Source organism: Solenopsis invicta, chromosome 4, assembly GCF_016802725.1.
Source record: "Solenopsis invicta isolate M01_SB chromosome 4, UNIL_Sinv_3.0, whole genome shotgun sequence".
Lineage (NCBI taxonomy): Eukaryota > Metazoa > Arthropoda > Insecta > Hymenoptera > Formicidae > Solenopsis > Solenopsis invicta.
The window spans coordinates 25,950,576-25,975,894 of record NC_052667.1 but is presented as its reverse complement, the minus strand read 5'-3'; the positions used below and the strand labels follow the sequence as shown (position 1 = coordinate 25,975,894).

The window sequence follows — 25,319 nt, the reverse complement described above, 5'->3', positions numbered from 1 at the left end:
TAATTAAATTAAATATAAAACAAAATTTTTTTTAACTTTTAAAAAACATTTATAAAATATTGTTTGATCATTAAGATATGGATCAAGGTTTTTGCGTTATAGATCTATTTTGTATATCGATAATATTTATGTTTTTGGATTTACACAACTTTTTATTTGTATTTATTTTTTACAAAATAAAAAAATATTGATAATAATTGTTCAATATTGCTTCAATGTTACAGCAACGTTAACATTTAATGTATAAAAATCAACATAGATTCAATATTGAAAAAATCACACTTCAACGTTCAACATCGCAATATTTCTACAATATCTCCGTAATATTGCATTGCAATTTACAACATTGCTATAATGTTGCTGCAATGTTCTGTGCTGTATGAGATATATGATCTGTTCCAAAAGTAATGAGAATGATTTTTTGGAGAAAATACTTTTATTGAAATCAGATTTATATACACTTAATAATTTTCAAAGTAATTCCCTTGAGAGTCTATACACCGCGTTCAACGTTGCTGCTACTCTTCATAACAGCGTTGGAATTTTTTAACGGAGACACTGTTTAAGGTCCTTGTTACAGCTGCAGAGGAATCGTCCACAAGAAGTTTGTACCGATCGGACAAACAGTAAACGCAGCATTTTACATCCAGGTATTCGATCGTTTGAAAAAAAGGGTCGCGCGCGTTCGCTCAGAAATCCAGCACACCTGGATTCTTCATCACGACAACGCGTTGAGTCACATTCGTTAACGGTGAGGGAGTTTTTGGGGTTACAAAGGGCTACAAAGAACATTCTAACGTTTCCACAACCACCTTATAGCCCAAACATAGCTCCTTGTAACTTATTCTTTCTGTTCTCTTGCATCAAATCTGATCAGAAAGAAAACTATTTTGGGACCATAGAAAACGTCCGGCTGTGACGAGGACATTGAACAGTGTCTTTATTGAAGAATTTCAACCTGTTATGAAGAATAGTAGCAATGTTGGACGCGGTGTATAGACTTTCAAGGGAACTACTTTGAAAACTACTAAGTGTATTTGAACCTGATTTTAACAAAAGTATTTTCTCCAGAATCATTCTCATTACTTTTGGGACAGACCATGTATTACATTATGCAATGAAAAATATTTTATCAAATTGACATCAATTCAATGTCGATTTGATATCGATGAATGATTGAAACTGAATATCGAGATCGATCTGAGGGTTGATATCAAATTTCAATATTGGTCAAGTTGACGTCATTTCTCACTGGGCAATATTTTCTCTGGTAAAAAAATAGGCAGTTAGATATTTGAGCAGAAGAAAGAATCAATAAGCCCGCAGGGGTTGTCAAACCGCAACAAAAGGGCATAGACACGAACATGAGTTTTATACAAGCAGCAGCCGCCATCGGAAGCTTTATTGGAACCGCCGACTCGATTGGCACTACAAACGTTGTGGGTGGTCAAGAGGATGGAACGGCAGTGCAACAGGCGCAACCATCAGCATCAAGTCCAGCTCAACCACAATCGAGTGCGTTAACCGGAGAGCCAGGTCCGCAACAAGCTACGCAAGGACAAATGGCTGATGTTGGTGCTTCAACGAGTAAGTTTATATTTTTTTAGCCTATATTATTGTATTATACTTTTTCATCTTGTATTATTATAAGTTGCATCATATAAAATTATGATGTATATATTATTGCATCGTAATTTTATTAATATTATAATTTACATAATACATTAACGATTAGTGAAAACTTTCATTTTTCGCTTAGGTGCAAAATCAACGCCTGATCCAGAAAAATGTAGACTTATACAGCAACAATTGGTACTACTTTTGCACGCGCATAAATGCCAACGACGGGAGCGTCAAGCGAACGGTGAGATAAGACAGTGCACTGTGCCAGACTGCAGAACTATGAAAAACGTTCTGAATCACATGACGAATTGTCAATCTGGCAAGAGTTGCACCATCCCGCATTGCAGTATGTCTAGGCAGATCATCAGTCACTGGAAACACTGTAATCGAAGTGATTGTCCAGTCTGTGTTCCGATAAAACAAGCTAATGAAAGCAGGACTAATTCAGCGCAGGGTAATTTAAAAACTCTTATATCATCTTAATATATTTCGTTGTATATTTTATTAGAAAAATCTACTGCTTGTATTTTTCTTTCAAATCTGAAACACCTTATAAAATTTACATATGTGGAAAAATATATTTGAAAATATTATTTTTCAATATTTTGTTAAAAATATAAAATATAATTTATGTAAAAGTTTACGCGAAAAGCAATAAGCGATGGGTGTCCGTGTGTATTTTGCGATGGGTGCACCGGGATAATCCATAGTCGGTGCTGGACAACAAGTAGTCGCTCTGAACGTATCTCTTTCTTTAAATTCTGATCTTACTACGGTTGGGGTAGCCGGCAATCAGTCGGTACCGAAGACCGGACCACATCCGCCGCGGCAGCGACCATTGCTTATTGGCTTGTATATTTACAACAATCCGTTAATATTCAAGCGATGTTTGGACTGAATGAATTCGGACAACCTGGTGTGATAGGTGGAGAAAATGGATTAGAGAATTCCAGGAGCTTCCAGGAGGTCTTCAACTTGGTCAAGTCACATCGACGCCGGCACAAAGGACAAAGGAGTGGCATATGTCCGTTACTCTAGATCTCAGGAACCATCTTGTTCATAAATTGTTAGTAAGAGTTTTATTGTACATGTATTCGTTTGAAACCCGTACCCCTCCGCCCCCCCCCCTCATACATTATAACTTGTTCTATTTTTTTAGGATTCAAGCAATATTCCCGACTCCCGATTCACAAGCCATACTCAATGAAACAATATACAATTTGATCGCATATGCAAGAAAGATGGAGGGTGACATGTACGAAAGGGCCAACTCTCGTTCGGAATATTACTGTTTGTTGGCCAAAAAAATCTACGAGATTCAAAAGGAACTTGGTAATGTACTTTTAGTAACATTAAAATATTTATTAAGGTCAGTTTTATCATAGTTTGTTTATATTTAAGACTGTTTTAAATACAGTCTTAAGATGTTATAAACCAATCACAGTATCATACGAGCTTTTTAAGACTTCATTTAATACAGTTCTAAAATATTAACGAATTATGAATATCGGCCTAAATCTTTCGAAATATTTTTTGTCGTTAATACGAGTATCATGATTTGTTTCGTTTGCGTTTCGTTGCCGTTTTACGCGATTTTGTTACATAAAAACTTGGCAAGAGATGCTACCGCGTCTCTTAATTACAGTTTTATGAATATTTGGTTATGTATACGAGATGATTCATTTTAATTCATATTATAATCTGATTAAAATAATTTTCTTTTTAAATTACATACAAGAGTAAGTTCTTATACAATACTAATTGTAAGAGCAATTTATCGAATAACAGATAACGAAAAACGACGAAAACGAGAAGAATAACAGCAATAGCAACAATAACAGCAGCAACAACAACAACAGCAGCTGCAAGTGCAACAACAGTAACACCGGGACAACCCGTACTCAATGCTGGACAACAAGTAGTCGCTCCGAACGTATCTCTTCCTTTAAATTCCGATCCTACTATGGTTTGGGTAGTCGGATAAAATTCTGAAAAAAATATGTAAAAGGAGAAATGTACTTTATTATTGCGTAAGGAAATTAAAAATATTCCTCTAATTTCTTAGTTATAAGCATTTATGTCAAAAGTGGTGCGATTTCGGCAACCTTATCCTATTTGTAGCGCTCGTTCCTTATAAAGTAAAGATATTGAAGAAAAACGGCCAAATATAGATAAGCAATTATAGATAGTATAATTTTTGGACAATGGTAATTTCTTCCTACGATATTACACAAGTACGTTTTGACTATACTTAGTTTTTATCAAATCAAAGAAAAACAGTTATTAATCTATTAAATACATATTAAATAATGAATTAAGCCGCAAACATACGTCTTAAATTAGCATGAGCTCGTTTCTGTAAGATTGTAAGATTTAACAATTTAACTTTATCTTAATCAGAAGTTCATTTTTGTCAATTATATAGGTACAATCTTCGATAAAAATTTGTACCGAAATATATTTAAGGCCACAATGAATGATCAATTCTCTTTCTATCTTTTTCTTTTTGAAAGTTTGAACGCAGAAACCTACAATAAATAATCGTAATTTACGATTTACTTGGTTCTACATCCGGAAAAAGCGGGTGAATCTCGATGCACTAACGAGTAAAATTTGCGAGACAGCGACAGCTGCAAAAGGAAAATTATCCCTTTATATTAAACTTCGCGAACGCGGACAACAGACATCGCGTTAATAGTGCCTCGTGTGTATTTTACGTTTCGTCGCTTGCTATGATACGCAAATAGAACAGCCGGTGGAGACGTCCAACTGTCTGGTGCACTCGCAAAAATAGGATTGTGTCGCCCCGTTTTTGTCGTGTATCGCCAATGTTACACGAAGTCGCGAGAAATCGGGGTTACGAGACGAAAACGCCTCGCGCGACTCCCATCATCGAGAGAGCAGAAAAAACTCGCTAATTTCAATTAATGTCCATCAATCAGCAAATGTAAATATCTCAGAGTGCTTCGCAAACAAGTTTTACCAATCAGCTGTTTTTAACTTCCACAGGTGATATTAATCTTGCAGGATTCTTTCTTAAAATGTTTCGTCTTTATTCTTAGTGAAATATCATTACGATGGCGATAATTGTACTAAGACTATGTGAATCATATAACTACAGACTGTAGCTCACACACACACAAATGTCCGTAATATCTGTATAATGCGGGTGCAATATTATAAATAAATGCTTTTGTGTCATTTTATCTAAAAATTGAGTGAATCAAAGCTTTTCAATGCCAAATTAAATCAAATTACATTTTTTTGTTCGAATATAAATCGACAAAATTGAACGTATTGAATTAAATTGAATCTAATCGTTAAAATATAACTTTTATTTAACAATATAATTATTATTAAGTTAAGCTTCAATGTTTAAATAGAAAGATTTATGTAAGAAAAATAACTTTGATTGTATGAAATAAAAAGTCCATTTTAAGGCGAATAAAAAAGTAGATTATTTTTATCGTTAATCTCTTATTGTAAATTTTTTATCAGATATACTCTAGCTTATGTGAAAAATTCCACGAAAATTTTCATACTTTTTAGAAATTTTATTTAAATTTTTAGTCGAGATTATAGAAATTTTTTTATAATGTAGTTTTGAAATAAATTTATTTTATTACTTATATCATTAATTTAGGTTAAACTTATTTTATTGTTACTTTATTTAATGTTTCTTAATTACATAATGTTTTTTAAATAAATCACAAAGAAAAGCGCCACTTGCGTAAATCATACGTATGTAAATCGTACATATGTAAGTCGTTGATAAAACTGATGATTTCAGCATCGCCTTAACAATCAAGATAGTTAATAGAAATCTATAGACTTTAGCACTACTGAGGCAAAATAAGAATCAAATCAATTAAGTGTGAAGAGATCAGAAGTCATTAATTAATAAAATTTTTAAAAATTTGCTAAAAAAATTTATTAAAAAAAATGTTTTAGAAACATTTTTACATTTTCTGTAAACAATGCATATGATTTATGTATTTTTCTCACAATAAGTCACTTTTTATATTAATGATATACATATGTATATCACTGAAACATGTTATTAATTACTATATATATTATATGTCATTTATACAGTCGGACTTGGATAACTCAAAAACCTCTAGAAGACGAAAATTTTGTTTATTCTCTTCCGCTCCAAAAGTTAAAATAAATAATCTTAATAATCTTAACTTAAATTATTTCTTAGATATTTAGAGGTATTGTTATTCTACTTTTACAATTCGAATTTAGAGTATCCAGACTTTTTATGTTGATGTTCACCTCTATAAGTCAAAATTTCTATTGTCATTGTCTTTATAACTTGAAGTTGCAGCTATAAGTGTGTATATATGTATCACTAAATAGTTGCACTATAATAAATCGTTCTTGGAATCATTTCATTCTTGTAATTTATCAAATATTAAACAAGGAAAAATATTTTATAGAAACATGTAATAATATTGAGGACAACGTATTCTCTTCTTTGATTATCGTTGAAAATGCAATTGATCAACAATGTATGAATTTATTAACACAGAGTAAAACTACAGATTTTTTAAAAATAAAAGTATATAAGTAATAGCCGGGTATTTATTTTATGATTATGTTTACAGTATGCAATAATTAATTTACTGAGAAAAATTGTATTTTTTTTTCTTTAAAAGCTATTATAGTAGGAAAATTATTAACAGTCCTACAAAGTTTCTATAAGTCGAATTTTTATAGTTAAGAGGATGCTAAGACCTAAGACCTAAAACCAAACTTCCTCGACGTCTGTACTCCAAATTCTTTTTTCCAGTGAGAATCAAGCAACACGTGATCATACGCGGAGCGAAAAATAAGGGAAATAGGTCACTAAGCTCAGGCGAGCAGGCTAGTGCTTCTTGTCAAACGCACTCATGAATATATCATTTGTCCTTGTTCTTCGATTTTAGTGCCATCTAATACAAAATCTTATACTGTGTCACACAATAACTGCTCTGTTTACCACAGTTCATTTTGTTGAGCGAAGTACGTGCAATAAAATTTTATCAAAATATTTGGTTTGTTAGGCGTTTAGTCGTAATTTCACACGATCAGTGTTCTTCGTATCTGTCTTCCGAGGTCTGTAATAATTTCATTCTGCATGAGCTACACAACTTTCCTATTGCGGTAAAGTTAACTCTAGGTGACAGGTGTAAAAAAATTTCCAGGTGAAAATTTTTGACGATTTTTTTAAGTTTTTGTTTAATTTTTTCTTGGAAAATTTATTATTGCTAATATACTTTTTATTATTTTAATTCTAGAAAAAGTTTTTGTGATCCTGTAAAGCTAATTCGAAGATATTCAGATGTAAATCTTGATAATTCACGCAATTTTAGCATTTCCTTAATCTTCTTTTATTCGATCAAAATTTTGATAAAACAAAATCTAATACTAATAAACCTATAACTTGAAGAATTTAGTTCTTCTCTTGAGATTCAAGCTATCGAGGTTAGACTGTATAAGAATAATTAAAACAATTCTGAAAATGCCTCGGCATTCAATGATTCAAATACGAATAATAAATTTTTAGAGTAAGTTTCGACGTTTCTAATATTAAATGTAATAAATTTTGAGAAAACATGTACATTTGGCTTCTTTTGAATTTTTCACATAACTGAGTTTAATTATATGTAAATGATTTGGCAGTTAAATGTTAATAAATCACCTTTGAATGCAACCTTTTCTTTTCACGAACTTGAGAATATTAGAATTTAAGAACAAAATTAATATTTATTACGATATATAATGTTTCGTAATAGGAAAAGGTTAAATACTCAGCAATCGGAAATAGATTCAAAATATTTAAAATGGATAAAAATGGTTTCAAAAAATCAAGAATTTGGATTTGGCTACACAAATCCATTTTAATCCAATTAAAGTTAAAATTAGAATAAGAATTAAAAATTGCTTGAATCTATTTTACTCCATAAAGTGAGATTGAAATTACGGGATTTTTATTTTTTTTTTTTTATCTAAAAAAGTTATTTGGGTCATATAATTTATTTTAATCCGTGAAACGGGACTGAAATAAAGTGATTTTTATATTTTTTTACTTTAAAAGCAGCTTTTGCAAGTCATCCAATCTATTTTAATCCACGACATTAAGTCATTGAACTGACTTAATTGCTGTATTTTAATCCAAAATGTATTCAAATGAATTAAAATGAATTATAAATATTTAATCCATTTCCGTTTAAATAATAAAAATAGTATCCGGAATATTATATATTGATATATACATTCTCTTATGCCTTTTCATTTTCATACTCACTTCATATAAGGTAAAAGAGGGGAAAAACATTGCAGCAGTGAAAAAAATCTGACTTTAAAAATATTGCAACGTAATGTTGCAACAATATTTTAAAAAATAATGAGTTTTTGTGTTTTTAATAATATTCTAGGTACCATTATATTACATTTTAGCTTATTTATTATTATATATAACAGAATAAAAGAAGCATATAGGTAGAAAGAAACGTGAGAGTGTCATCCCAGTTTTTTTTTCATGTCTAAATTCCCGTATCTTATTGCCAGTTTTTTGACATTGGTATTATAATAGCTCATCTAATTTACAACACTGCCGATAAAAACGGTTCAAGATTACGCTAAAATCATATGATGAGTATATAATTTTTTTTTACCCACTGTATATATGATTTTATAGCGAATTATAGCGAATAAATATTTTTTTTTAGCGGAAGAGTACATGTATATGATAACATTGACAATCAAGCAGTCTTCTCATTAGCTTACATTGTAATAATAATTTGAATTGATGATTATGTAAAAGCAGCTCATCATTAAAGAAGTTGTGACTTTTCATGTGTAATTCAAATGATATGGTGATATTGCAGACATCAAAACTAGGTACATACAATTAAAAGCTTGAAAAAACTAAATAAATACGCATAGCATTTTTTTAGATTAAGCGAAAAAATAATTAAAATCATGGATGATAAAGAAACATGGAACGGTACGGATTCCAGCGAGAAGATCGTTATTTCTGGTATTCCTGGTAGATATCCAAATTCAGACAATATGCATCATTTATGAGAAAATCTATTTAATAAAATGGGTCTTGTTAGAGCAGATCATGGTCGGTGGAAAATAGGTAAATAATTCATATATAATTAATATAGTTTTAAATGTTTATGTCTGATTGTTAGAATATATCACTTCTGCAACTGTGTGTGTTTATGTAGATGAGAGAAAAAGACGGTAGAATATTATTTTGTTTCTTTAAAATAACTCAGTAGATATTAAAGTGACATATTAAAGAGTTGGTTTGATGTGCGTGTGCGTGTGTGTGAATTAAGAGATATTCAGAAGGAACAGAATGTGTTGCGATAATAGAAGAATGTGTTGAGTACATTGGGTAATTTACAAGAAATTAGATATTTAAAAGAATATAAAAGAGAATATGTGTAGATACAACGACGTTAAGAAGATAGATGATGTCTAAAAGTGATAGAAGTTAGGGTAGCGAAATAAGACGGGATGCACATATACAATAATAGCTCAAATTGAAGAGTATAAGTAAGACAAAATATGTAGTTAGACAGAGAAGAATGAAAAATAGGCAGAGCGGCAAAGACAAAATGTCAATAATTGTGGTATTATTTTTAAAAGAGCGATTTTAATGATAATTTAGGTAGGAAACAAAAAGAGTATAGATAGGAATTTAGGCGGAAGATTAAAGATTAGAAAAGAGAGAATTTTTGTAGAAAGGTGCAGAATAGGAAACGGAAATGGAAGAAAGAAAAGAGTAGGAAGAGTAACAGGAGTAACAAGAAGAAGATGAAAAAAGGGGAATCAAGACAAAACCGGAAAGGCAGAAAGAAGGCACAAAGAAGAAAAATGGTAAGTGTTATACTGTGAAAGGAATAATGGAAAGCTAATAGAAAAGGAGAAAAAAAAGCTGGCGGGAAAAAGTTGATGCTAGGAAGAAGGAAAAGGTAAAAGAAAAGAGGTCTTGTACCCAGAGAAAAATTATGTTTAAATTGATAAAATTGTTTTTTTAACACGGTTCCTTTAAGTTGAAGTAAAAATACCTACACGTAAAATAAAAATTTGATTTTAAGAAATTACGTTGCCATTTTAAAAGTAAATAAATTATTTATTCAAATCATTTAATTTAAATAAATAATTATTTAATTCATAAAAAATATTAGCAGAGATGTACTGACAAATTTTGTGTTACACACCCAAACTATTTCTTTAATTCTAATAAAAGGAATAACCAAAAAATTTCTTCAAATTAAAAAAAAACTTTTCAATTATATAGCAATGCACAAATTCCTTTGATTCAAGCAAAGTTCTTTAGGCAAGGAGAAATTTGTTTTTTGGCTGTGTCGAAATGAGAAGAAATATGCAAAATACGAGAAAGTAAAAAAAAGGTGAAAAAGTTTCATAGGAAAAAAGCGGAGGAAAGAAAGGCGTATAGGGAGAAAAGAAGAGCGAGTGCAAATTTTTTTCTTATAAAAAATTAAAAGAAGAGAAATAAGAACTAACAATAAGAAGAGTTGTACAAAGAAGAGAAAATAAAAAAATTTAAAAGAAGAATAGTCTGAGAAACAGATCGGTGGAAGCATTTAAGTTTTCTTAATGAAGAAAAGAGATTAACTTCAACAAGCAGCGCACGTTCATTCAAAACAAAAAAATGACGAAAACAAAGGTTATTCTCCCCAGACATAACTCGTGAGATTCTCCTTGACTGGAGCTGTGTGCTACCGTCGTAGTTGTTTTGTTAGTCACTTATGTCTATGTAGTATAATGCTTGGTGACTTACCGTTTTTGACCTGGGTAGCAGTCATGTAACTTTTTCCCTAGGGCGGAAAGGTGAAAAGTGAAAAATTTCGTCATTAACTTCAATGGCGAAAGATTTCACCTTTCACCTTTCTGCCCTAGGGAAAAAGTTACATGATCGCTACCCTGAAGCAGTTTCCGACGTATCTGTAAACTGATTTGATCTTATGGTAATTTTGTCTAACCCGCGAATAGACGTTCGCCGTTAACCGAATGTTGAGGATTCAGACAATAGTAATCGATAAATGATGCTGTGTTGAACGAGCTGGCCCTCGACAACTCATACCTCCAGGGAGATGTCATCGAGAGAGCTCATTAGCTGTGATGGTGATGTTTCTCGGTATTCCGATGAATTTAGCAGTACGCCTTTGCAGGACCTATTGGAGCGACGAGTAGGACGGTGCTTGGCAGCCTTCTAATCCCTAAAACCGAAGCTGGATGCAATTTTTGTCCTTGTAACAATTACTTCGCGTCACGGCCTGAATGACACGGTGATAAACATGCTTCATTCTAAAAGGTTTGAAAGCTTCGTTGTGGTATACAGAGATGGATTTTAACTTCGAAGAGCTGGAGCGAGCCTTAACTCAGCTTATCGATACTATAATACCTTTTATCCTCTTTAATATAATTCGGCTTGACTTTATTTGGCACAGACAGTTATTTTCTTTCAATTTTTACAATTGTTGGAATCGCCTTTTTTCGGGTATCTTAATAGACCTTTTTTCCAGTCCTCGGGTATTATTTTTTGCCTCCAAGTATTTGTAATCAGAAATGTCATCATGGTAGTCGCTGTGTTTAAATCTGCTTTGATTATTTCAGCTGGGATGTTAGCGATTTTTGGAACTCTACCGTTTCTTAAATCTTGGATTACTGCTCTTTTCGCGCGTAGGTTTTGCCTTATCCGTCATCACCACTACTTTCATCACATCTTTATTTCTATCAATATGTTTATAAGTTGAATACGGCACTGGCTTTCACGTGGTTGGCGATTGATCCGGCACCACCTGCATCAATGAAAAATATTTAATAATTTATATTTAAACAAATATTTTAATAACTCATTATATACAAAAATTACTATTTATATCAAATTTTACATTATAAAAAATAAGAAATCTTTTAGTTTGTTTCTTTTTAATTAAGTTATAATTTGCAAATATATGTACATACATTACAAATACAAATATAAATTTTAAGTGCATTAAAAATGACTAATTTTATAAATTAGTGTTTCAATATTGATATAAAAAAATTTGTTTAGTGCTAATACAATCTTCAATTAGAACCTTCGTTTTCAACTTTAAAAAAAGGAAAAAATTTTAAAACAAAGTCATCCCGAGGAGTGACAGATGTCAATGTATTATCTACGTTATCACCAGGTTTTTCTGCTTATCAAAAGAATAGATTGTGTACGTAATTTATTTTCTCTTTTGTGTAATTTAAAATAAGAATGAGGAATAGCTGCTATAATATTTTTGGCTTTGGGTTGAAGATAACGTCATTAAATCTTTTCTTTATAACAATGGTTTTTGTTTTTTGTTTTCAATAAAAAAAATTCAATAAAAATTAACTAACAGTGAAAACTTACTTAAAACACTTATTAGAATCAAATAATTTCTTTGTTTTTTCTATTTAAAATAAAAAGTAAGAAATAGGTTATAGGAAATATAATTATTTAATATTATAAATACTAAGTAGCTATTTTATATTAAATACTATAATATTTTAAATAATGTTATTTTATCCAATCCCTAATGACCAGTAATCATCTTACAATGTCTAAATAGATTAACGAAATAATTTTAACAATTACAATTAGAATTCACGCAAATTATACGATATATGGTATCTTAATTATCATGTTACCTATCTCATGCTTTTTTTCTCTCTTCTAATTACAAATTTATATATATTTATATGTCAAAGATTTTAAATTAATTTAATATAGAAGGAAACAGTCAACACTCAAATGAATTTATCGATCTCTCATTAGAGCATCCGAACTTGCCAAAATGGGAACAATTAACTATGCGGAAAAATTTGATGCGAATTTCTTTGGATTATCTTTCGAGCAAGCACATGCACTCTTGTCAGAAGTGAGATTATTATTGGAACGTTCTTATGAAGCAATTATAGATGCGGAAATTAATCTAAAACAATTGCGAGGAAAAAATGCTGCCATAATCACAGGAGTATCTTTTATTGAAACGCAAGAAAAGTTTCTATATAAAAATGTTCAGGTAGAAGAAATTATTAAAGAGTATAATAAATTTGAAAAATCATTGTTATGTCTGAGCGGAAAATTGTAATGGGTAGAGCTTGAATTTTATAATTAAATAGGTGAACTAAATATTATTAGATGTAACAAATCTGTAACAGCAAACGTGCTTTTATACGAGTACCATTTGGATCTGAAAAGACCACAACATACAATTGATAATTGCAGTTTGAGCCTTTATACCATGGCCGTCGATTATGATTATATCATGTCGGGTAAATGCAAAGACACAATAATTAGTGCTACAAATATGTATTTTCATCCCAAAGTAAACCTGCAATTTGCACGTCTAGGTATTTCGCAAATTAATTACGTTTCTAATACACGAAAAAAAACACATAAAAATTAAAAGACGTTTTTCTCATTTATTAAAATAAATTTATTCAATATTCACTAAGTTGTATAACTTTTATAAAAATGCAATAAGATTTATCAAAGTAAAATATTATTTTCTGATTGAGACAAATAATATTGTAATTTTTATGAGTAAACTTATGGAAAAGATGTGTTTATTCAATATCATATGCAGGAAATAAAAATACATAGAAATCTATTGTATTCTTATTTTTATACATCTGAGGAGGGCACAAATTTTCTGAAGGTTTATCTTCTTCTATGTATAAGTTAAATCAATATTGAATAAATAAATTGAAATATGTTCACATATTTTGTATCTTTGAGGTCTTCTGTCAGCCGACGGTTATTGCAAATCTTTTGACATCACGGCAGAGGGATCTTCGTGTAGTAAAACGGTGGCAGTGGCATACCTTCAAAAGGCAAAAAATGCGAAAAGAATTTATGCCATATGCCCGCATATTAAATTAATCATGACAATAAAGAAGAAGGAATAACATATCATCGTCGCATACGCAAAGTACTTTATTGATGGAATTTTATGATGAATGCGGAATACCGAAATTATATTTGTATTACATTGAAACACATGGTACCGCTATCAAAGTTGGCAATTCTCAGGAAGTCAGTGCACTCCAGAATGTTTTGTGTAAGAAAAACTCCATTGATGATTGGTTCTGTCAAATCTAATCTTGGTCATGCTGAACCTGCAAGTGGTTTTAGTCAAATCGTTAAGGTAAAACATGTAGTTTCCGCTTTTATTTACTATTTTCAAATTTACTTTTACTTTACTTATCTACAAAAAACTAAATACACAATCAGAAGCAAATTTGTACAAAAATTGTTTAAGTTATTTGAACACGGTGGTAGATAAAGACTCCAAACCCTCCTTGTAGAGTGTGTGTGTGTGTGTGTGTGTGTGTGTGTGTGTATGCGTGTGTGTATGTGGGTGTGTGTGCGTGTGCGTGTGTGCGTGTGTGTGTGTGTGTGTGTGGGGTATGTGTGTGTGTGTGTGTGTGTGTATTTGCATACCACAAGGATAAAGACCCCGTGGTTCGTCAATTCCACGGTATCTCCTTGTGGAAACACACACACACACACACACACACACACACACACACGCACGCACGCACACGCACACGCACGTACACACACACACACACACACACACACACACACGGATATGTTTTTAAACCAACAACATGACTTGGACAGAATTGTAGTGATTTGCATTGATAACGGCGACATTGCAATTCATAATTCATTATTATCTCATAAAAAACAACTTTTCTTCAAATTGACATAACTTAGCAAAAAATTATCGTATCAAGTTCCGCAAAATCGCATTTTGAAAAGAAAAATTTGAACTTTTACGCACTTTTTACTTTATTGAGTTACGTTAACTGCTTCACTTCACACAACTCTAGAAACTGCACGTTCTATTTATCGATTTTGCAAGTTTTTGTTCTATCATCGGCTATTAGCAAATTAATCATGCCACTTAATCGGCATTAAAAGTTTCTCAAAGTACTGGTTTCAAGTTTTAATTCCTTTTTTGAAACACCCCTGTATCATAAATATATTTTGTTTTACAAGCATTTAAAGTTTGGTAAATTTTTCCTAAATTTTTAGTGTACCACTTTTTTTGGTGGGCAGTGTATTTTTTTGGCATCATAAAAATAATATTAGTATTGTGTGGGACTTCCTGAGTAAAAATGCCATATTGTAAACCTTAATATTACTTTTTTTTAACATTAAAAAATTACAAGATATACAAATTTTTAAAAAACATGATTTAACGGTTATTTAAAAAACAAGAGCTGATGAGTAAAAACAGTTTTCAGATTCGTTTTCAGCGACCTCAAATCCTCTAGAATCAACCTACATAATGGCACCAAAATGTATGTCACCCAGTGATTATTTTAAATAAATAATTGATGTAAAATAAATATTTAATAAATATTAAATAAATATTAATGTTATAATGGATTGTACAATAAATAATTAATATTTAATCAATATTAAAAAGACGTTTTAAAAGTATTGTGTGCTGATTGAATAAAACCTAAGGCTCCTGACTCTTTAGCCGAGAACTCCGCATTGACGATAGCGACATTCCGTCGCGGACAAAATTAGAACTTATACACGTGAAACGTGACAGAATGACGATGAAATGTTATCGTGCATGTCATTTTGTTATTACGTGTTTCATTGTTAAAAGATGACTTGTTTCGTATTTACCAAATTCGTAAAAATGGACCGCGAGTAAAGTTTCTTTGAATTTTATACATAAAAGTACATTTTTCACTCCTTTCAATAGCTATCCATGTGTTTTCCTGTCTGAATAGACGTCACTTTACATGCTTTTTACGACTATTTACTGACTGCTAGGCGGAAAAAGGATAGTCGTGACCAATATTTAGAAGTGTTTTAAAGTCATCTGCTTAGTCCGTTTATTCAAATTGGCTTTGTTTACAAATAGCATGTCGGACAAAATTATGTATCATTTCACGCAATTTTTCGCTTCTAACGTCACGACTTCAATATGGCCGCGGCGAGTACTCAGGAGCCTTAATTTTAGCTGTTTTTCTGTACGAATTGGTACAACCTAGCTTTAACTGTATAATTCATTTTTTACAAAAGTGTATGTCATTGTCAAATTTATTTACGCTTTCCAATAATAACGATGTCACGTATCACGTTTTTGGCAGACTGCCATATGTTATTGATTTATCAAGTTGATAAATATTTATCAATTGTTACGTCTGACGGATAAAATTTTTTTATTTTCTTGCGCTATCCTTTTTAAAATTGTCTAGCAATAGCAAATCAAATTTGGAACCACCCTCCGAGCAATTAAGAGGATGCTATAGTGACGGGAATTACCGACACATTACAGTGTTCATTAATTTTCGAATTGGCTCTACAGATCACAAAATCCTTTTACAGAACAAAAGTACGCACCAAAACAAAGTGCGGGCTGGTAAATTTTACGAGAAAATCGAACAAAAAGTTAAAAATTTATTTATTTTCGGCTCGTGGATCTGTCAACCGAGGTTAACTTTTGTCATTTACTAACGTTCTGTAACTCGTATGTACGAAATGAGACCAGGCCGCACTTTAGAAAACTCTAACAAACAACAATGACTGTGTGTCATTCCAGTCAAAAGCCTAACAAAAAAGTTTAACATGTAAACAGCTGTACGTGTACAAATTTCGCTTAGCGCACGTAAACAATGGCAAGCAGAGTAGTGACTTATAGTTGATAGGTCTTTTCGGAGATGGCGAAATAATCGAAAAACAAAGACAGATTTATGCGTTAGACAAAGAGCGATAGCCTGGTCTCCCTCGAAAAATAATCTGCAATGCCGACGTCGAGGAAGTTCTTCGGTTACTATAGCATCTTCTTAAATAAAACCCAAATCCACGCGGACATCATAATTTGCTATCGGTACACTTCCAATAAAATTTTCTTATCAGTATAAAGCGCAAAGTTGGGAAAAATCATAGTACGGCCCTATGCGAGCTCCGCGTTGCGTAGTTTCCGCGCCATCTAGAAACGTCGCGCGTACGATCTCTGCGTCATCGCGCAAACTATGGGCGCGAGCCGCGCGGTCGCGGATGCGGGCTCCTAAGAACTATGCGTTACGAAAAACCATCGCTCCAAATTTTCCGCGACCTGAGGAATCGTCTCGCAACACCTCTTGCTCATATTCTTACCTATATAAGGAACGAAATCGGAGCTCCGAAGTTCAGATCCGTCTTGTTGGTTGAGCGAGATTTACTGCCCGGCGACCGCCAAAACACAGACATCCAAGTACGATCGCACCGACGGGTGGGTTTTATCCCAGGCGAAGACGTTGGTTTTCGGGATGACCCTTGTCGGATGCCTTTTCCTTCTCTACCTTCTTTCTCCCTCCTATTAGAGACTCAGAGGGTTGAACCACACCAAGCATTAGCTTAAGTGTGGCCTCACTCGTCTCTCTCTCTCCCCCTCTCTCTCTCTCTCTCTCTCTCTCTCTCTCTCTCTCTCTCTCTCTCTCCTCTCCCTCTCCCTCTCCCTCTCCCTCTCCCTCTCCCTCTCCCTCTCTCTCTCTCTCTCTCTCTTCCCGAGTGTCGAAGAAGATTCGCTAACGCGACTCTTTGACGTCTTCTATCTTTCTTCTTCTCTTTTGCCATCGAGGAAGATTCGCAAACGCGACTGCTCGACTCGCCTTCTCTATAACCAGTGTCTCTCAAATATTCCGAAATGAATTTTTATCCTCTTAAAAGGCATTCGGACGGACGTCGTCTTTAACCCAATCGATTCATCTCTAATTAATTATTTATTAAATTAAAAATTTTGAACTACTGTAAATTCAAGCAAATCAAAGTCTCAGCCTTTCCTCTCTTCATAATTTAAAATATAAAACTCTGTTAATGTATTCTCATGGCAAAACTCAAATTCAATTTGTCAATTCATAAAATGAGTAAATTAAGTGAGTATGGACAAAGAACCTCATCGCGGTTACATGGAACCCGACCGACGCGAATCCAAACTGACTCCTTTATTCTATTAGCCAGAGCGATCATTCCTATAATTTCAAGCGATCATACAAAAATGCGATTCTATCATACAAACATCCACATGTTCACACTTATTCTACTATTCTGACATTCATGAAACAATTATACAGAAACAGTAACACTTATACAAATACACAAACAAAATAAATCAAATAAGTTTACACGAAGCATGTACTTTCATAATAATCTCACGCCAAACGTACGCTCAATCACGCATGTCAAAACTCTTTTTACTTCAATAAAACACTATTAAATTTTCCTAAATTCACTGCTTATTAATCACATAATTATATATCCTCCCAAAATTTCTTCTCTTTCCCATATAAATAAATTGTCGTGTATCTGGGCGTGTTATCGCACGATTCAGAGCCACAACTGGTGACAGCTGCCTTAATCTCAAAAAGAAGTAAAATCAAACCGAGAAAGAAAAAAAAATACGTCCCGGAATACAATTTCACAATCCGCGGACGTAACACAATATTAAATAATATCTGAATTAAACATTAATGGATATTAAGTAAATGTTAAATAAATGTAAAATAAATATGCAATTAATGTTAAATAATGTTAAATAATGTTAAATAATGTTAAATAATGTTAAATAAATGTTAAATTAATGTATGAAATTATTGTTTTAAATACTAAATTGATGTAAAATAAAAACTAAATTATTGTTGAATAAATGTTAAATTAATGTTTTTGAAATTGTTGTTTCAGGAGTGCCCAACGTTTTTACATCTGTGAGTTACTTTTTTTACTAGAGTAACTTTACAATTTACCTATGTATGTATAAGGTATAAGAAAAAAAGTATAAAATTATATAAAACATGATTTAACTGTTTATTAAACATATTAATACAGATATCAAAACTATAAACAAATTAATAAGAAATTAATAAGAAATAACTTATTAACTAATAAATTAATAAGAAATAACAAATTAATAAGAAAAAAATTAATATAAAAATTTATAAATTTTGTAATAGAATTCAAATAAAATAAGAATTAATATATGAACGTATAATAAAATTTTTAAAAAGTAAAAAAGAATTGCAAAATAATGCAAATATTAATAAGATCTTTGACATTGAGTTAAGATTTTGCAATATTTTAAAATTTATTTGATTACAATCAACTAAAACAATGATTTTAAATAGACATAATTAAAGAAGAAAGAAAGATCTATCAAGAAAAACGTGACAGTCGACCAATAGTTTGCGATCGACTGGTTGGGCAACCTTGATGTATATTATATGATGACAGTAATAATTAAGCAATATTCATATTAGTCTACATTTTAATAATCATTTAAACTTGATATATAAAAGCAGCTCGTTGTTGAGGAAGTCAGTGTCACTTTTCATTTGTAATTCGAACAATATCATAGTAATATTATACAGATAGTGATATTAAAACCAGGTATGAAGAAATAAAATAGTATAAAAATATAAGTACATAAAGTACGCATAACATTTTTCTAGATTAACAAAATAAATAATTAAAATCATGGATGATAAAGAAACATGGAACGGTACTGATTCCGGCGAGGAGATCGTTATTTCTGGTATTGCTGGTAGATTTCCAAATTCAAATAATATGCATCAGTTACGAGAAAATCTATTTAATAAAATGGATCTTGTTAGAGAAGACCATAGTCGATGGAAAATAGGTAAATAATTTTTATGTAATTATATACAGTGGTGTAAAATGTTTATGTCTGTTAAAATATGTCACTTATGAAATTGTGTAGAATACGTATATATCATTTAATATATTTTATCTGGATTTTTTAAATGTTTATATCTATTTGTTTTTATGTCTCAAACGCAAATTTACTTTGTAGAAGAACCAATTTAAGATTAATGTATTTACAAAAGTATAATAGATTAATTTTAATATTGGATTACTTCTATTCTTTTTATGTAATTATTTAATATGACATTAAACTGACACCAAAATGAATTTGTGGTTCTGAAGCTACATCTATCACATAAGTTTGTTTTATTAATAAATCGCTTTTTTAATAAATTTTTTTATCATCTTTGGTATTGCTGGATTGTTAAAAGTTCCATGTAACTAATAAATTAACTTTTAATGCCATTTTTAAATAAATAATTTTAGTAAATAGTTATTAATATATATCAAAAAATTGTCGTTTTTGTGATTAAATTTGTTTGCTCAAAATTTTAGCAAATCACTATTTCGGGTTTTTGAGATTGCTGATTATGAATTCAATGTCAAAATGGCAGACAAAATTATCAAAATTGATTGGATTTGCTTAAAAGTTGTTATTTAAGTGTTTTCAAGGTCTCTAATTACTAATTCAATTTTAAAAATATAAAATTTGAACTGCCAAATATCATATTACTAATCAATATGGTAAAACTAGCACTTCTCAGCTGAGTGTTTCCAACGTGTCGCGAACCGGTTTTGCTGTATGTGATGGAACATTGTCATGGAGAAAAATGATTTGTGTTGCCATATGCGTTTTTCGTGTAGCAAACGGTTCAAATTGATTAAATATTGTTGGTAGCGTTTGGTATTAATCGTTTTACCAGGCTTTAACATAGCTCATAATAGACCACACCCTTCTAGTTCCACCAAACACAGAGCATCGTTTCCTGCCAACACATTTTTTTGTAAAATAAATATTTTTTGGTATAATTAAGAAAAACTGTTTCTTCTTTCTTTAAGTATATCTCAAAAACTAGATGAGAGCGCTAATTAATTTATAAGAAAAAATTGTTTGGTATCTTTGCCTTTACAACATATGTCAAGGTCAACATGATTGGAGCTGGTTCCTCTATAGTGTACAATTACCCTTATTTAAAATATTTATTCAGAATAATTTTTTTATTCTTTCTTTATAAAATACAAAATAAGAAATCAGTCATTACCCATACAGCACAGAGAGATTGCAAAAATATTGCAGAATGATTTTATTGTAATATTGCATTTTGATTGCAAAACATTGCTGCAACATTGCTGGAAGATTGCAGCAACATTAAGATGTCCGTTTTTTGAAATATTGCATTAAAACATCCCATTTTTCCAAAATATTCACATAAATATTATTACATCACATAATTCCAATAAACAAAACAATATTTGTATAACATTTTAAAAACATTTTTTGCAAAAAAAATTTCGGGAATATTTTTTCGGAAATTTCCAAGCGGTCACCCATCCAAGTCGCGACTCTGGTGAACGTTGCTTGACCTCCGTGATCGCTGCGAACTGATTCCTCATGATGACCTGTGAACACTTTATGCTGATATGTGTATATAACTGGTAGATCAGGTCAATATACGTTATCGAAAAAATGAAATATGTATAATTAAAGCATAATATTTATATAAACAAATATAAAATTATAGTTCTTTTTACTAATTTTGCAAATGCAAAATAGCATCTGGAATAACTTTTCTGTTATTTGTTTAAATAAGATGCAATTAGAAAATATATATTAATATAATACAATAATTAAATTAAATATAAAAAAATTTTTATTAAAAAAACAATTAAAAAATATTGTTTGTTCATTGAGCTGTAGATCGAGGTTTCTTCATATATGAACTTATTTCATCTATTGATATAAATATTTATGTTTCTTAACAATACTATGATGCACACAGCACCACTGGATCGCATGCCTTTTTCTAGACGTCTTAGAGTCAACATTTGAAGGATGTTTGCAGACGTCTATGCAAAGTCGATTTGCAGTCAACTTTGAAAGCTTGACTTGGATGAGTTGACTTACAGTCGATATATGGACGGTTGTATTCTTAGGGAATGTAGAGATTCAGCGAAAAATTTAGTAACGTCGCCCGACCTTAGTTTGCTAAATGCGGATGAATAATTATGGATGAGTTAAATTAATATATTATTATACGCAAATATTCTGCTTTGGCTCTTTATTGCCACTACTTTATTAAAAAATTATGATATTGCAATGTTTCTGGAATATTACTGGCATATGCTAAGCGATGTTGCAGGCATATTGTTAATTTATGTTTCTGCAATGTCTCCGTAATATTGCATTGCAATCTGCAACATTGCAACGTTGCTGCAATGTTGCTGGAATTTTCTGTGCTGTATGGGTACATATAATAAATATTAAATAATTATTATATTTTATTTTATTTTAAATATCTGCGTATTTCAAATATTAATTTAAATACAACTGACTCTTGATATCCAGTAACCATCCTACAACGTTGAAAAAAACTAACAAAGTAATTTTAACAATTGCTACTAGAATGTAACGCGAATTGGATAATACATGAAATCGTGACATATCATCACGACACCTATCTCACAATCCTTTTTTCTACTTTAATTATATATTTATGTTAAACGAGTATCTTAAATTTTATATAAAAAAGTAAATAGTCAAGGTTCATGTAAATCTATCTTTTATTAGAGCATCCGGAAATACCAAAATGTATGGGAACAATTAATAATGTGGAAAAATTTGATGCGAACTTCTTTGGACTTTCTTTTGAGCAAGCACATACACTTGCGTCTGAGGCGAGATTATTATTGGAACATGCTTATGAAGCAATTTTCGATGCCGGGATTAATCCAAAACAATTGAAAGGAAAAAATACTGCTGTAATCATAGCAGTAACTTACGTAGAAACGCAAGAAAAATTTCTATACGAGAATCTTCAGGTAAAAAAATTATTAATTAATAAAAACATACTAGAAAAAAAATTATTGAATTTGTTATTTCTGTGCAAAAACTTGCATAATGATGAATTTTTATAATTAGCTACGCGGTCAGAATATTATTGGATGTAGCAAATCTACGTTAGCAAATATTCTTTCATCCCATTTGGATCTAAAAGGACCATCACATACAATGGATACAGCTTGTAGTTCGAGCTCTTATGCCCTGGCCGTTGGATATGATTATATCATGTCGGGTACATGCGAAGATGCGATAATTGGGGGTGCAAATATATGTTTTCATCCTATGGTAACCCTGCAGTTTTCACGTCTAGGTATTTTTCAAACGAACTGCTTTTTTAATACACGTAAAGAAACGTATAAAAATTATAGAATTACGTTTTTCTCGTAGCATTCACAAAAAATAAATTTATTCAGTATTCATCAAGTTATGTAACTTTGATGAAATATTTGCAATAAGATTTTGCTAAAATAAAATATTGTTTTTTGAGACAAATAGTATTTTAATTTTGCAGGGCAAACATATAGATAAACTGCGTTTATTCATAATCGATTTTATATTTAGGAAAAAAATATACAGAAATTTATTTGTAAAAAAATCTGAATTTATATTTTTGTTTTGTTACGGCGGAGGGGGGAAGGCGCAAATTTTGTGAAGATTTATCATTTTCTATATATAAGTTAATTCAATGTAAATTGAAACTTGATTATATATTTTGTATCTTTGAGGTGTTCTGTCATCTGATGGTCACTGCAGACCTTTCGACATCATGGCAAACGGATATTCACGTAGTGAAACGGTGGCAGTGGTATACCTTCAAAAAGCGAAGAATGCGAAAAGAATTTACTCCATATGTCCACATATTAAATTGAACAATGATGGCTATAAAGAAGAAGGAATAACATATCCATCGTCGCATATGCAAAGTACTTTACTAATGGAATTTTACGATGAATGCAGAATACCGAAATCATGTTTGGATTACATTGAAACACATGGTACCGCTACCAAAGTTGGCGATCCTCAGGAAGTTAGTGCACTCCAGAACATTTTGTGTAAGAATAGAGAAACTCCATTAATGATTGGTTCCGTCAAATCCAATTTTGGTCATGCTGAACCTGCGGCTGGTTTTGGTCAGATCGCTAAGGTAAAAGAAGTAATTTCCGCTTTTATTTACTACTTTCAATTTTATTTTTAATATACTTATTTACAAAAAATTAAATACACATAGCTTGCGTGTTAGGGCCACTTTCACCAACGCTGATTAACTTAATTGCTGATTAGTCTATCGGAATTGACCAATCGTATTTGTCGTTAAGTAAAAACGACAAATGCGATTGATCAATTCCGATAGACTAATCAGCGATTAAGTTAATCGGCGTTGGTGAAAGTGGCCCTTAGTGATAATCGCGGTAAGGTAAAGAACAAACTCGGCTGTTTCCGGTACAGTTCGGATGGGTTCGGCATTACCGAACATATTCATTTAATTCAATTCAATTTTTTTCTATTTAATTCGTATAACTTTTTAAATATAATATAATAAATTAATTAAATGTTAACTGTCATATATGTACAGAAATAAATACCAAATTTGTTTTGTAAGAAATAACAATACAGAAGTAAAATATGGTATATTAATTGATTCGACATTGATTTTGTTATGTTTTATTATCACTTTTCAATAGGTAATTCTAATATTTTAAAGGTTAAGATTATAATTTTAATTAAATAATATTGCAATACAAAAAAAATTGAGAACTTTTATTAGTTAATTTTAATATCATTAAGAGGATGCTATAGTGACGGAAATTACCGACACATTACAGTGTTCATTAATTTTCGAATTGGCTCTACAGATCACAAAATCCTTTTACAGAACAAAAGTACGCACCAAAACAAAGTGCGGGCTGGTAAATTTTACGAGAAAATAGAACAAAAAGTTAAAAATTTATTTATTTTTGGCTCGTGGATCTGTCAACCGAGGTTAACTTTTGTCATTTACTAACGTTTTGTAGCTCGTATGTATGAAATGAGACCAGGCCGCACTTTAGAAAACTCTAACAAACAACAATGACTGTGTGTCATTCCAGTCAAAAGCCTAACAAAAAAGTTTAACATGTAAACAGCTGTACGTGTACAAATTTCGCTTAGCGCACGTAAACAATGGCAAGCAGAGTAGTGACTTATAGTTGATAGGTCTTTTCGGAGATGGCGAAATAATCGAAAAACAAAGACAGATTTATGCGTTAGACAAAGAGCGATAGCCTGGTCTCCCTCGAAAAATAATCTGCAATGCCGACGTCGAGGAAGTTCTTCGGTTACTATAGCATCCTCTTAAGTTATATATTTAAATTGTTTATTATATTATTTATCTATCTATCTATCTATCTATATATATATATATATATATATATATATATATATATATATATATATATATATATATATACAGGGTGCGAGAAAAGTTCGGGGACGGCGAAATATCTCGAAAACTAAGCATTTTAGGAAAAAGTGTTTCAGACAAAAGTTGTAGGGTTTAGAAAGATCTATTTACTGATCTTATCAGTTTGACCTTGGATGGCGTCGCCAAGGTCAGATCGAAATTACATTAACTTTTTTAAATGGAACACCTAACTTTTTATTGCATATTCTTGTAGCTTATCTCGAGACCTTTCCAAAACATTACAAGAAAGTTTATTTTCGTTGAGTACTTTCCGAGTTGTGAGACTTGAAAGCTACAGTGTACTGTAGTGTGGGTCCAGCCAGTTAAGGCAAGTGTGGCGTGTGTCCGGCCAGTTAAGGCAAGTGTGGCGTGTGTCCGGCCAGTTAAGGCAAGTGTGGCGTGTGTCCGGCCAGTTAAGGCAAGAGTGGCTGGACCCACACTACAGTACACTGTAGCTTTCAAGTCTCACAACTCGGAAAGTACTCAACGAAAATAAACTTTCTTGTAATGTTTTGGAAAGGTCTCGAGATAAG

The 25,319-nt window shown here is 31.4% G+C and overlaps 1 protein-coding gene and 1 non-coding gene across 2 annotated transcripts in view; both read left to right on the top strand.

The window, feature by feature from the left end:
• Positions 1–293: 293 nt before the first annotated feature.
• LOC105203934 lies at positions 294–4,860 on the top strand. The gene is made up of 5 exons (XR_005574610.1): positions 294–1,587; positions 1,760–2,077; positions 2,283–2,689; positions 2,783–2,955; positions 3,412–4,860. It is a non-coding gene; the product is annotated as a histone acetyltransferase p300 (transcript).
• A 14,163-nt stretch (positions 4,861–19,023) lies between these two features.
• LOC105200156 (fatty acid synthase) overlaps positions 19,024–25,319 on the top strand; it is a 64,219-nt gene continuing 57,923 nt past the window's right edge. Inside the window, exons 1-5 of the mRNA XM_039448150.1 lie at positions 19,024–19,069; positions 19,132–19,319; positions 22,074–22,324; positions 22,425–22,656; positions 23,072–23,490. Coding sequence (XP_039304084.1) covers positions 19,157–19,319; positions 22,074–22,324; positions 22,425–22,656; positions 23,072–23,490 — 1,065 coding nt within the window. The 5' untranslated portion in view covers positions 19,024–19,069; positions 19,132–19,156. The remainder of the gene's footprint in view (positions 19,070–19,131; positions 19,320–22,073; positions 22,325–22,424; positions 22,657–23,071; positions 23,491–25,319) is intronic.